This window comes from Thalassophryne amazonica, chromosome 3, assembly GCF_902500255.1.
Source record: "Thalassophryne amazonica chromosome 3, fThaAma1.1, whole genome shotgun sequence".
In the NCBI taxonomy this organism is placed as follows: domain Eukaryota; kingdom Metazoa; phylum Chordata; class Actinopteri; order Batrachoidiformes; family Batrachoididae; genus Thalassophryne; species Thalassophryne amazonica.
Window position 1 is genome coordinate 88,303,527 of NC_047105.1, and position 14,305 is coordinate 88,317,831.

At 40.3% G+C, this 14,305-nt stretch overlaps 1 protein-coding gene across 1 annotated transcript in view; it reads left to right on the top strand.

The window, feature by feature from the left end:
- LOC117507223 (plexin-A1-like) overlaps nucleotides 1-14,305 on the top strand; it is a 570,294-nt gene that overhangs the window by 423,690 nt on the left and 132,299 nt on the right. Inside the window, 1 exon segment of the mRNA XM_034167043.1 lies at nucleotides 13,090-13,186. Within this exon segment, the coding sequence (XP_034022934.1) occupies nucleotides 13,090-13,186 (97 nt within the window).

The window sequence follows — 14,305 nt, forward strand, 5'->3', positions numbered from 1 at the left end:
CAAACGAAGGGTCGTGATATTGAAAATATGGCAATTTCTGCAAACAACTAAAAGCACCTTTTTTTTCCCTGTGAAGAAGTCCAGCTTATGCTGTCTTAATGCGTAGGCTGGAAAAGAAGAAACACTGGCTGTGGCAGCATTATTTTTCCCTCAAGCCAGCACTTTTCTTTCCCTTTGCGCTCTCTTTCTTTCAGTCAATGAAGTATGTGTGCAACCACGTATGTGCAGGCATGTGTGTGGGTTTGTTTGCCTGTGTGTGTACAAGCGATAAGCTGGGCAGCTGGGTCCAGCAGTGCAACAATCCTGTTAGCATTAGCGATTAGCACTGGCTAACAGGCTCCTATTATGAGCAAAGACTGATTCAATTCCGCCTGACCCCACACATACTATACATACACATGAAACACACACTAAGCTGCAGGACGGATTATGACTTGATCCTTGATTAGGAAGCTGTCTGTGTAGAAGTTGGAAGTTTATGTGTAGAAATGGTTAGTGAATACATCCATATTGACACAGACTATGTCTCAGTCTTATCTCGACTCACGTGCAATGACATTCAGTCTGTGTCCTCTTTTCTGTTGCATCAAAATACCACCCTTTACATTTCTCCACATGACTTAAAGAATATGTTGAAAGAAATGTGTTGTATTTCAAATGGTCATTCTACTCAGGGTTGGAGACAGAAGCAAGAATGAACTGCTATTCCAAGTATGAACCTGATCTCTCCTACTTTGGTATTTGTAGCTGACATGTTTGCAGAATGAGATTATCAGCCTTTCACCCTCACACAAGGATACCTGTTGCCATTCCTGACCTGTCTTTCCTCACCCACATTCTTCATTGATCTGCTTTTACGTCCCCTCCTTCAGTTTTTAGTGGCACCAGTCTACCTGGTGAATTGGTCACATTTGCATCAACACTTACAGTTGTATGTAAAAGTTTGGGCACCCCTGATAATTTTCATGATTTTCCTTTATAAATCATTGGTTGTCTGGATCAGACCCACATATATAAAAACACTGCATTTATCAAGCGAGCAATACAAATATGATTCCTCTGTTGGCCGACACCTGCCATGAGAGGGTGTGAAGGGTTTGCACAGGACTACATACTACAAATAGTTGTAGTATAGTCGTATGTACTAAATATTGATGTATTTTTTCTGTTGGGTTGCCCAAATTTATGCACGTGCCTAATTTTGTTTAAAGAATTATTGCACACTTTTATTATGAACACACTGATATTCTCAAATATCAGTATGTTCATCTGCTATATGATATATTTAACTGAAATTAATGATCCAAACAACCAATGATTTATAAAGGAAGATCATGGAAGTCATCAGGGGTGCCCAAACTTTTACATACAACTGTATATACATTATCAAGAGCTTGTTATAAAAGTGCAAACATTGCATTTCCCAAATTTTGTTCCTCTTTTTTTTTCTTATCAGCCCCACTTTTTCTCTTCACACTTTTTTCATGGCATATGTGTTCAAGTCAAACTTCATTCTTTCTTGTCTCCCTTTATTGTCTCTTCGTCACAGTTCTCTTTTGTGTGTCTGCCTTTGACATTTTAAAGTCTTTGTTGTTCCTCTTTATTCCCATTCTTTTAGACTTGTGTGAGGTGTAGGAGCTCTTATGAGGTCTGTTAGAAAAGTATCGGACCTTTTTATTTTTTGCAAAAACCATATGGATTTGAATCACGTGTGATTGCATCAGCCAAGCTTGAACCTTCGTGCGCATGCGTGAGTTTTTTCACGCCTGTCGGTTGCGTCATTCGCCTGTGACCAGGCTTTGTGTGAGCAGTGGTCCACCCTTCTCGTCGGATTTTTATTGCGAATAAATGTCTGAATGATTTGGAGCTTTGCTGCATCAATTTTTTCCAGAAACTGTGAGAGACCTCCAGGTGGACACCATTCGGAAAATTCAGATGGCTTTCAGGGACCATTTTATGGGGATTACACAGATTAAGGAGTGCTCCAGCCAGTTTAAAGACCGCCCACAGCATCTGAGAGCACGGTGCACTCCGAGTGCCGATTGACAGGCTGACACCCCGCTGAAACATCCAGATCATTTCCAACGTGAAGGCTTTGTTGATCCGGGACGTCGTCTGACTTCCACAAAAAAGGCATAAGGCGTGGACATCAGCACTTTTTCGGCACATTCCACTGTTACAGGAGTTTTTTCATGGAAAAAGAAGCAGACAGATGCGCCACCGTGCTGCTCATGGCGCGGGACAAAACCACCTCCGTGTTGAGTCATGTGACTATCCGAGAAATTGTGCATGAGCTGGACATGCCAGAACATGTCCTGTGAGGCTTCATCACGGCATTGCTGTGCGCCATGCGGCTCCGCCATGACGCGCGGAATTCCTCCGCTCCTCTTTCCATGACAAAAACTCCTATAACAGTGGAATGTGCCTTTCATTTCTAAACTGGACGCTGTGTTTTATCCGGGGCGTCCTCTGACTAGCACAGAAATTGCGGAAGACGTGGACATCAGCACTTTTTCGGCACATTGAGACAGACATGCGGAGGAATTCCGCGCGTCGCGGCAGAGCCGCATGGCGCAAAGCAACGCCGTGATAAAGCCTCACAGGACATGTTGGGGCATGTCCAGCTCATGCACAATTTCTCGGATAGTCATGCGACTAAAAAGCCACCGACAGCCATCTGAAATCCATCTGAAAGCCGTCCTGTGAGACCAACATGGAGGTGGTTTTGTCCCACGCCATGAGCGGCACGGTGGCGCATCCGTCCACTTCTTTTTCCATGAAAAAAACTCCTGTAACAGTGGAATGTGCCGAAAAAGTGCTGATGTCCACGCCTTATGCCTTTTTTGTGGAAGTCAGACGACGTCCCGGATCAACAAAGCCTTCACGTTGGAAATGATCTGGTTGTTTCAGTGGAGTGTCACCTTGTTGATCGGCCCTCGGAGTGCGCCACGCTCTCAAATGCTGTGGGTGGTCTTTAAACCGGCTGGAGCACTCCTTAATCTGTGTAATCCCCATAAAATCGTCCCTGAAAGCCATTTGAATTTTCCGAATGGTGTCCACCTGGAGGTCTCTCACAGTTTCTGGAAATAATTGATGCAGCAAAGCTCCAAATCGTTCAGACATTTATTCGCAATAAAAATCCGACGAGAAGGGTGGACCACTGCTCACACAAAGCCTGCTCACAGGCGAATGACGCAACCGACAGGTGTGAAAAAACTCACGCATGCGCACGAAGGTTCAAGCTTGGCTGATGCAATCACACGTGATTCAAATCCATATGGTTTTTGCAAAAAATAAAAATGTCGGATACTTTTCTAACAGACCTCGTATGATTTTTGCCAAGGCTTTGTAAATGTATTTCTTAGTTTGTTTGTTTTTTTACACCACTCCTCACAAACAAAAGTGCATGTGTGTGGGAGAGGGAGGAGATGTTATTCCAGAAGCACAACTCCTCCTAAACAGTTTGGTGGATTTCGGTGAAGCATCACAGAGTGGTTGAGCAACATATGAAATAACTCCAGTCTCACACACATACACACACTTATATACATATATGCAGTGGTGGGCACAGCTAGCCAGAAAGTTAGCTTTGATAACCATTAATCCTATAACTGAAAAGTTATCTTTTATGACGCTAAAACTGATAATAAAAAAAAAGTATCTTTATTACGGATAACCAATAACTATATTAGTATTGATTCGGACACGGCCACATCAGATTACACTGTCAGCTTCTGATAAACCAGTTTCACTTTCACTTTTCGCTGCTGGGTAAATTCAAGGATCACAAACACATAAGAACACACAAAAAATGAATAAATAAAAAATAAAACCCCAAACACTGTCATCATCTTTCAAAAGCAGTAAAACACAGTATTAGAACTCACAGTTTATCTTGGTATTAGATGCACCGTCATTTACGAACTAAAAAGCTGCTGCTTTTTTCAGACGCTTTGAACCCTGCGGCTTAAACAATCGAAATACGTCCATTAATGCATTGATTGGCAGAGTAAAATACACGTGGCATTTCCAGTTTTGTCTGAGTTTGAAGGCATTTTTCGTCCTTATGATCAATTGATGTTTTTCTCACTTTTTTCGGAATGCCCTTCTTGCAGCATTGTTTTCTTTTCTCTATCCACATGTTCTTTGTGCTGCTTCTTTGTACATATTTATTTCTCTTTTTACTTTTCCCTCTCGTCGTCTTGGTAGATAAACTCACGCAGACAAGCAAACACATACTATATGTTGTGGTGTTGCAGAGTTCTTGTTCCCAAGCAAAGTGGGTGGTCTCATGGGGAAGAGAGAAGGAGGTGGGGAGAGAGTGATTGAGAAAGTTCATATGTTATAGACTTAATAAAAAAATAATAAAAAACATTAGTTGAAATCAAAAATGTACTGTTGTGTGGGCTGCTGTTTTTTATTTAACATTATTATTATTATCAGTATTATTATTACTATTTTTTTGCTTGTGTGATCTATGTGATCAGTCTTTGATGCTTTTCCTGGCATCTATTTCTTGGAAATTGTCCTGTATGCATAATGCAGATTTATAGTACCGCCTGCACATGTGTTTCTCAAGACATGTTTAGGAAATGCAGTAAAGGAATCTGCTTCATATTTTCTGCTTCGACTTTTGGCATTCAGAGGCTCAAGGTAGTGGAGAGAAAGTAAGACTGAGATTGATAGAGGGGGAGGCCTGGAAAGAGGTAGAGCGAAGGAATAATGAGAAAGAGAGAGGATAAGGAGGGGGTGGACACAAGAACTGGAAGAGAGGAAGAGCGGAGGAATGTGTGAAAAGACCAAGGCATACATGTCAGGGAACAAATTGAAAATGCCAGTTTCACTTTAGCCCCCACCAGGTCCAGCGCTTATAGCTCACGCTGGTCTCTTATTCCATGTGTAAATGAATGGTGTCTACAAAATAATACACAATTACCTCTCTCTATCCATCTCAACCTCTCTGTTGCTCCTTTACAGTTGCTCTTGTGCCATCCTCTCTCTACCCAGTGACTTTCTTGTCCTGCTTTCCACCATTAATTGCTTTTTTGCCCTATACTTTGCAGCTTCTTCCCCTTTTAACTGTTTGCACTCTGTCGATTATTATTTTCATTTTTCAGAATCCCTTGTCACCTCCTGTCTCACCTTCCCCCATCTATACGACCCCACCTGAGCAGTGTTATCTGTCTCAACATACCAGAAGGAGGAGCAACATTACTCACAACTTTTATTCTCTCTTCCTTTACCTTCGTGCAGTAAGCATTGAAAAATAAATTGTGTATCGGTTTGGTGTAGTCGAAATCCAGATAACGTCTGCATAGTTACAGACATAAATTGACGTACACATTGGCTAGAAACATTCAAGAATTTTAACCTACTGCACATATTTCATTTTATCAAACAATATGTGTGCGTTGGTTACAATGTCTACTTTCATTCGATATGAAGTTACTTCAGCATTATACAGTGAGGAAAATAAGTATTTGATCACCCTGCGGTTTTGCAAGTTCTCCCACTTAGAAATCATGGGGGGGGTCTGAAATTTTCATCTTAAGTGCATGTCCACTGTGAGAGATGTAATCTAAAAAAAAAACGGAAATCACAATGTATGATTTTTTTTTTAAATAATTTATTTGTATGTTACTGCTGCAAATAAGTATTTGAACCCCTACCAACCAGCAGGAATTCTGGTGCACACAAACCTTTTAATTTTTCTTTAAGAAGCCCTCTTATTCTGCACTCTTTACCTGTATTAATTGCACCTGTTTGAACTTGTTACCTGTATAAAAGACACGTGTTCACACACTCTATCAGTCACACTCAAACCTGTCCACCACAGCCAAGACCAAAGAGCTGTCTAAGGACACCAGGGACAAAACTGTAGACCTGCACGAGGCTGGGATGGACTACAGGACAACAGGCAAGCAGCTTGGTAGAAGACAACAACTGTTATGATTATTTATTAGAAAGTGGAAGAAACACAAGATGGCTGTCAGTCTCCCTCGGTCTGGGATTCCATGCAAGATCTCACTTTGTGGGGTAAGGATGATTCTGAGAAAGCTCAGAACTACACAGGAGGACCTGGTCAATGACCTGAAGAGAGCTGGGACCACAGTCACAAAGATTACATTAGTAACACATGATGCTGTCATGGTTTAAAATCCTGCAGGGCAGCAAGATCCCCCTGCTCAAGCCAGCACATGTCCAGGTCCATTTGAAGTTCACCAGTGACCATCTGGATGATCCAGAGAAGGCATGGGAGAAGGTCATGTGGTCAGATGAGACCAGAATAGAGCTTTTTGGAATCAACTCCACTTACCATGTTTAGAGGATAAGAACAACCTCAAGAAAACCATCCCAGCCGAAAGTATGGGGGTGGAAACATCATACTCTGGGGGTGCTCTTCTGCAAAGGGGACAGGACGACTGTACCATATTGAAGAGAGAATGGATGGGGTCATGTATTGCGAGATTTTGGCAAACAACCTCCTTCCCTCAGTAAGAGCATTGAAGATGGGTCATGGCTGGGTCTTCCAGCATGACAATGACTCCAAACACACAGCCAGGGCAACTAAGTAAGGGGGGGCTCCGTAAGAAGCATTTCAAGGTCCTGGAGTGGCCTGGCCAGTCTCCAGACCTGAACTCAATAGAAAATCTTTGGAGGGAGCTGAAACTCTAAACCTGAAAGATCTAGAGAAGATCTGTATGGAGGAGTGGACCAAAATCCCTGCTGCAGTGTATGAAAACCTGGTTAAAAACTACAGGAAACGTTTGACCTCTGTAAATGCAAACAAAGGCTACTGTACCAAATATTAACTTTGATTTTCACAGGTGTTCAAATACTTATTTGCAGCAGTAACATACAAATAAATTATTAAAAAAAAATCTTACATTGTGATTTCCGGATTTCCGGATTTGTGATTTATTTTTTATTTTTTTTTTAGATTATTTCTCTCACAGTGGACATGCACCTAAGATGAAAATTTCAGACCCCTCCATGATTTCTAAGTGGGAGAACTTGCAAAATTGCAGGGTGTTCAAATACTTATTTTCCTCACTGTAGTTACAACATGAATTTATTCCCTGTGATTAGCAGAGCAAGAATAAAGTTAATATCGTCACTTGAGTTGGTCCACAAAAGTTTGGCCAGTAACTCCAAATAGTTACAGAGTAGCTCTGAATTTTTTGCTAAACACGAGTGAGAACCAGTGAGCCTTGAGTTTTTGGCCATGTTGGTATCTTATCCAGACATGAAGTTTTTTCAGGGACTTGTCCTGTTGGACAAGTAGAATGAGATACCCACTTGTCCTATTGCTATCCTGACTTGTCCCATGTCGGTGGGTTTGGCCACAAGGCGCACCCAAGTCAACCAAGCACCAATGGCAAGAAAAGACCACTTTGAGTAGGATTCCCCTTCTACATGTATCTTTATACAGTCATTTTAAAATAATGCACTACATGTTTACAGTACGGTATCCTGTTTGTGATATTCATGGAGGATATCGAGGCGTAGTTGGGGGGAGGAGGATTTCCAGTTTGGTGGGCTCAGGGTCTCATCGCTGCTTTTTTCAGATGATAAACAGGAATAAACAAAGTTGTTCTCCTGGTCCACTAGACCCCCAGGATTACACCTAAGTAATTGATGAAAGAGTTGGACATATCAGATGTGACATTGTCCACCTTTAAGAGAGCACTCCATCACCGTGACTTAATAGGTTGTAAACCAAGGAGGAGGAGACTAATAGTCCAGAATTGATGTTTAAAAAAAAAAAATCTTGGCTTTTGTCCTGGTGATCAACTGTAAACTTTTGTCTAGTTTTTAATGTTGATTTTAGAGAAATGGCTTCCTCCTTGGTCAACAGCCTTTCAGTCCATGGTGATATAGTGCTCTCTTAAAGGTGGACAATGTCACATTGCCATCTGATGCGTTTAAATCTTTTATGAATTTTTTAGTTGTGATACTGAGGTTCTGGTGGATCTTAAGAAAAGGTGATTCAATTCCTGGATCATAATTTTGAGCTTCCTTCCTCAGTCAGGGATCTCCCTAGCTTTCTCCACATCAAATATGGTGTGACCTGGTGAGCTAACTTTGCCTGTGAATCACCATAGCGGAGAATTTTTTGTTTTTTCTTAGATCTTTAAAATTCTGGCAGTGCTACTGGCAAAAACTAAAATTTCTGTCCTATTTAATGAATGGTAAAAGCCTTTTTGTGGTTTGTGCTCGCTGTGTGCAGCAGCTTGATGACATGGAACACATTCATTGTAAACATCGGGCATATTAATCATTTAAACGGGTTACTTCAGGCTTGTTTCGTTAAGTTAATTTTGTGGTGTGGAGCAGCTTCATGGAAACAACAAAAACTGACCGTCAAGGCATACACACGAGCTTGCACAATATTACTGTCTTTGGTGAGAGCTTTCTCTCTGTTCGTAAAGCACTCTGTGTGTTTCCGCTGAGAGAATGCAGAATAATGATTTACCAGTTTGCTTAAATGTTGTCATTCAAACAATTAAATAGCACATATTATTATAAATTTTTTTTATTACAAGCTCACTAACGCGCTGTTATGTGGGTGAGTTCATACACAACAGAGCACATAGGGACTGTCGGTGTGGATGCTGAGAGTTTTCACCCACTGAGTGGTTTGCATGAAACCGCAAATAAAATATTCATATTAATTCCTCACAAAGCTCATAGAATTTCTTAAAATACAGAGAAAAAAGGTGCATCACACCTGTGACTAAAGTGTAGAAATGATCAGATCCTATCACTGACCACAGCCAGGGCCAGATTAACGCATAGATGTGCTTGGGCTCAAGACCACTGGCCCAAAATCACATGAGGACCCCACGTTAGCGCTCACCAAAATGTTATGGACAATGCACATAACAACATGAAAACACTTGTAAGCAATAGTAAAATACTTTCACTAGCAACAGGTTGTATTAAGGAGCGACACCTCAGACTGAGTGAGGCACAGAGGGGCCTACAGACTACAAAGCAGTATAGAATGATTTGAAATCACATTACACTTGTCTAAGCTGTAGTTTCTTTGAGTTTTTTGTTTGTTTGTTTGTTTGTTTGTTTTAATCAAGTTTATGAGCTGTCTTGAATGTTGTTTTGATCACTGCTGAGGAGGAACCAGACTTTTGGAGATCCAAAATTGTGCTTGCCTCCATAACACACAAGAAGGAACTGGTTCTTCAGTTAGGCAGTCACGTTGGTGCATGTAAATGGTTGAGCCTCTGACAATCTGGTATAGTGGTTAAAAACTGAAATGTAGCTACCTTGTTGTACCTATTGTTTTGAAACTATTCTTATGGTAATAAAGTAGATATTCTGATTTAAAACACTTAAAATGAAGTGTGTGCAGTAGGGGAAATTTATTTGAATTTTTTTTTCTGCCGAGGTATTTCTAAACATATGTCTGCAACTGCAACATTACACATGCAAAATGTTGTTGTCTTAGATGTTTTGTAGTCCAATTCCCAAATTAAATTATTCATCGATAAAACTTAGTTCTTCAATAAATAGTAAGTCCCTTCAGCTGCTCTCTTACATTTGAACAAAATAAGGTACAGTACTGGCAAATACAGAAACTTAAAACAAAATGTTAACAGAAAAAGGGGTTCTTGTGTGATACAAAGTTATTTTCCTTTTTTTAGATATTCACATCTTTACCTTCAGCGACAGCTGAATGTAAATCATCCAATCACAAATGGAAAGATTGGATTAATTGACCCTTCACACATTGTGATATTGCCATGTCCTCCCGTTTTACTTATCTTTTCCATGCACATTTGCCGGCACTCTTTCAAATACATTTAAATTCACTGTTATTGCAGATGTGAAGATAATACTCACAGTTGTGTATTTTGAGTGGGCTATATCACTTTGCGGTGAAGTTGTAGCTTGATTCAATCTGTGAGGCCCGTACTGCCCCGGGCTTGGGGCTTTCACATTGGATTTTATCACCACTTCACTAGAGCAGAATGGCCCTGCTATCGCTCACCCTGAGGCCATTGAAGTGGGTAACCATACCAGCAGTGAGTGTAAGTGGACACCCTTTGACTGACGGAGACATTAGGTTAACACGACCTGTCTCCAGCCTCAGCAGCTATCACCTTGCATCAGTGCAACAAGCCTACAAAACGAGCCTCAACACTGAGAGTCACTCGTCTATTGCTATCTAGTATCTGCTTTCTGTTCTATCACAGAGGGTAAATAAATTGAGCAGTTAATAATGAAAAATGTCTCTCAGCTTGAGCAGGCTGTGAATAAATTAGAATTTTTTTGACTTCTGTGTGTTTAACGTTGATCTGTGGCTGGCTGGCATATGCATGAGGTTTGGCGGGGGAATGCCTTCTGAAGATAGCGGAACATTATGTGTTGGGAATACGTGCCGTTGGTAATTCATTTGTTTGCAGGTTGGGAGGGGTCTCACAGGAGCTGTTGCGGTGTTCTTCCATCAGTTTGTGCACAGTCATCACATTACTGCTTTTAAAGCTTGTTGTCTCATTTAACGCAATGCCATAAAACTGATTATGCCAACAATGAGTCAATTACATTTCAGCTGTTATTAGTTCAGCATGCAAAAATGAAATTACACAAGAATATTATTGTTGAAGATATATTACGCTTTTCATTCATCACTGGAATGGAATGAGTCACGCAGTGATGAGGATTCCAATCTCTTAATCAAGTTTGCACTCTGTCAGACAGCGTGGCTGTGCAGCATGTTAAAATCACAATATAGCCTTCCTCTCATCATTCATTTTTATGGCCCTTCAACTTTGTGAACACTGCAGGGCATGACATTACCACCAGCTACGAACTGAACCATGTCGGCTCCTATTTGTGCCTGGAAAGATTTTTTTTTTCCCTGTATCCAAGTTCATGTTTTATTAAACACAATCTACAACAGATTACAGCCTCTCACTTTGGTTGATCAATTCACTGCTTCTTCAAATAAATGTTCATGACTTGACTTATTTGGAATGTCACAGTGACCTGATGAGGATGACAATTTTGGAAATAGTTACTCATATGAAAGCCAAAATAATCATTTCATACAGAGTGGTAGACTTTTGTGAGTCATTTACTTGGTGTAAATGATAACGAGCGGTCATGTGACATAGGCAGCAGCATATAAATAAGGTTTTTGTGTGTATTCATGGCTGTAAGTGCAAAATGAAATGAAACCAGCCACTTAAGTTACTGGATGAAGAGGCAAGGCTTTAAAACTTACCGCTTGATAAAGTTTTCCAGCCAGTTAGCAGCACAGAGACACACAGATGTCTGGATGTCTGGTAACACAGTGGATTACCTAATGAGGCCTTGATAGTTAACATTATCAGTCAGTAGCTAGACATTGTACTCGTAGCTTAGCATTACTCCGTACTTGTTTTGAATTCAGCCTGCGAGACTCGCTTTGAATCAAAGCTTCAAAGAGTGCTCCAGTGATTTCAAAGAGTGCTTTGCATAAGGTTACGTCAAGGGGTTTTGTCACTCAGTTCTATCGTCAGTTACTTGAGTCCTCTTATACCAATCTTCCACTGGACTTTGTTTGGAGAAGGGATATCCCAGAACTTCACCGAGTTTGACTGGGATTTGGTTTGGTATTATATACAGCTCTCCTCACATGATTCAGATCACCAACAAATTCATTTCAATTTTGCTCATAGAACTTATCTGACTCCCAGAAGGTTGCACATGATGGGTGTTTTACCAGATTCTTGCTGTACCTTATGTCCACTTGGTGTGCGTGGTACATTTATTCATATGTTCTGGGGGTGTCCGCCTGTAGTGTCTTTCTGGAAGAAGGTCTCCCGCCAGTTATCTGATATATTCGGTTTGAATGTTCCTCTAACTATACCTGTTTTACTGTTAAATGACTTATCCAAAATGTGTACCCCTCTGCATAAAAAGAAACTTATTCTGGCTGGGCTTACAGTGGCTAAAAAACTGGTTGCGTCAAGATGGAAATGCCCAGATAAATTGTCTCTGACCAATTGGTTTCTCACATTCATTGATGTCATCTACCTAGAGGTGTCCACTGCCCGTGTGATTGGTGTGATGGAGTCTAAGATTGCTTTATGGTTGTTAGCAATTGAGCAATTGAAAGAGCGAGTATAGATCACTCAGTGGTCCTGGGGCGGGTGGGGTGGTAAGGGGTGTGTGTTTGTTGCAAGGTAATTTTTGATTATTTTTTGGGGTGGGGGTGGGGGGGTTGTGTTGTTTTGTTTTATGTATATATATATTTTGATAATTGATGATACATACGTATTTACCATTGGCTATTGTATTAGATTTGGCTTATTACAATGTTTTTTCTTTCTGCCTCCAAAATAATATGATTTAATAAAATATTTGATCAAAAAAAAAAAAAAGAGTGCTTTGCATGAGAAAGCTACCACTGTTCTGCTCACGGCTTAAAGTACAGATGTCTACTAAGACAGTGAATTCCCTAAAGTTACTTTGGTATCTAACATTATCAATTGATAGCTACTGTAGTTACCGTAGCTTAGTTAGATGATGCTGAAGTTAGCTTCCAGTTGCATTGATTCAAAGTTTTGAAGCTCTTTGAAGATTCATCTGCTTTGTTAGCTTTGCTTTGAATTATGTGAAGTACACACACACACACACACACACACACACACACACAAAAAGACAGAAGTAGCTGGAACATTATGGCCAGAGAGGCACAACGGCAGGCATGGGAGTGCAGACACAGAGACACACAGCTGCTACGTGAATACACGTACAAATTTTTTCACACGTTAGATATAATAGCCGGTAGCTTTATGTGTCATACACGGTGGCCCCACTGTTAGGGAACACACGGTTCTTCCCCATTGATAATGAAATGTTAAAATTTGAGTGTGTTGTATCTCATCCCATCAGAAAGACTCCATCCATAATTCTTTATTCTGTGTTAGCCAGAACTGATCTCTGACATGATCTGGCCATATCTGAACTTAAGATTAAAAAATTTTTCTCTGACTGTAATTCCATCACCGTAGAAGTACCCTGTTGTAGAGATTAAAGTGGGAGTATAAGTGATAATCTTGGTGCTTCTATTTTATGTTTCAGTATAACTATGAGGGAAATGACATCAGTGACCTGCCAGTGGACTTGTCTGTGGTTTGGAACGGCAACTTTGTCATTGACAACCCCTACAACATTAAAGGTGAGTTAGAGCTGTGGCTTTTAACCAGTATGACATTAGAAAATCGATGTGAGCTACTCCATGAATTGAAAGGGTTTAATATTTTGTTGTTATAAATTGTATCATTCCTCTCATTGCCCTCTGTTTCCCATTTTCCTCAGCAAATTTCCTTACTCATCAGTGGGACCAGGTGGACTGAGATTCAATTTTAAAAAAATCATTATTCATACATCTATTTTAACCACTTATTTGGCCAATAAATCCGTCAAGACTGTATAGTCAAAGCTTTTTTACTGTTGAAAATGCAGTTCTGACAGAACTATATTAAAATGTTTTAATAATGTTAAACACTGTAAATGTACTGTTTCCACTCAGTGGACCACCTGTGGCCAGGCATGAGCTCACCTTACCCCTCTTTGTGAAGAAAGTTGGTTAAACACCCACATGAAATTGAATTATTTTTTATTCAAGTTTATTAAACATCCACTCTAAAAAAAAAAAAAAATTCTGACCCCTACACATCGGAAAAAGCAAAAAAATAATGAGCTTTCACAATGTTTTTCTTGTCTCTTCCACGTCTTCCCTGTGACAACATCATGGGTGTGTGTGTTGGTAGTAGTTGCTTGACAATGATGTCACTTTGCATTGTGAGAGTTGCAGCACACACCTTGATGGATTAAGTAAACTGATGCGAACAGATTCAGTTAATAAATTGTCTTGTAGCAAAAATCGACTAATGCGTCAGTTTTCTGTAGATGTCATGTTCTGCTGAATGAAAGAACTGCTGGTGTGCAGCGCTTTTGGATGCAAACAGAAAATAAACAGATAACTCACAGATATTCTATTGCTTGGCTGTGACTGGGATAGGACAAACTGGATGTTTCATTATTTTCAGTGAGAGGTTGATGGGAAGATTCCACCTCCTGTGACAAGTGGATGTTTTATCATTGAGGAGAAAAAACAAACAGCAAGAAATGAATTATTTAAGTGCAGAGAGTCATCTGGTTTTAAACTGGTAGGAACCCTTTAAGCTACCATCAGAGCCATGGTTTCATGTTTTAATATAATGCTGTGTAAAACCTTTCCGTGAAGTAAATTATTGTGTGTGTCATTGTCATTGAAAAAATGAGCGTGTCTCAC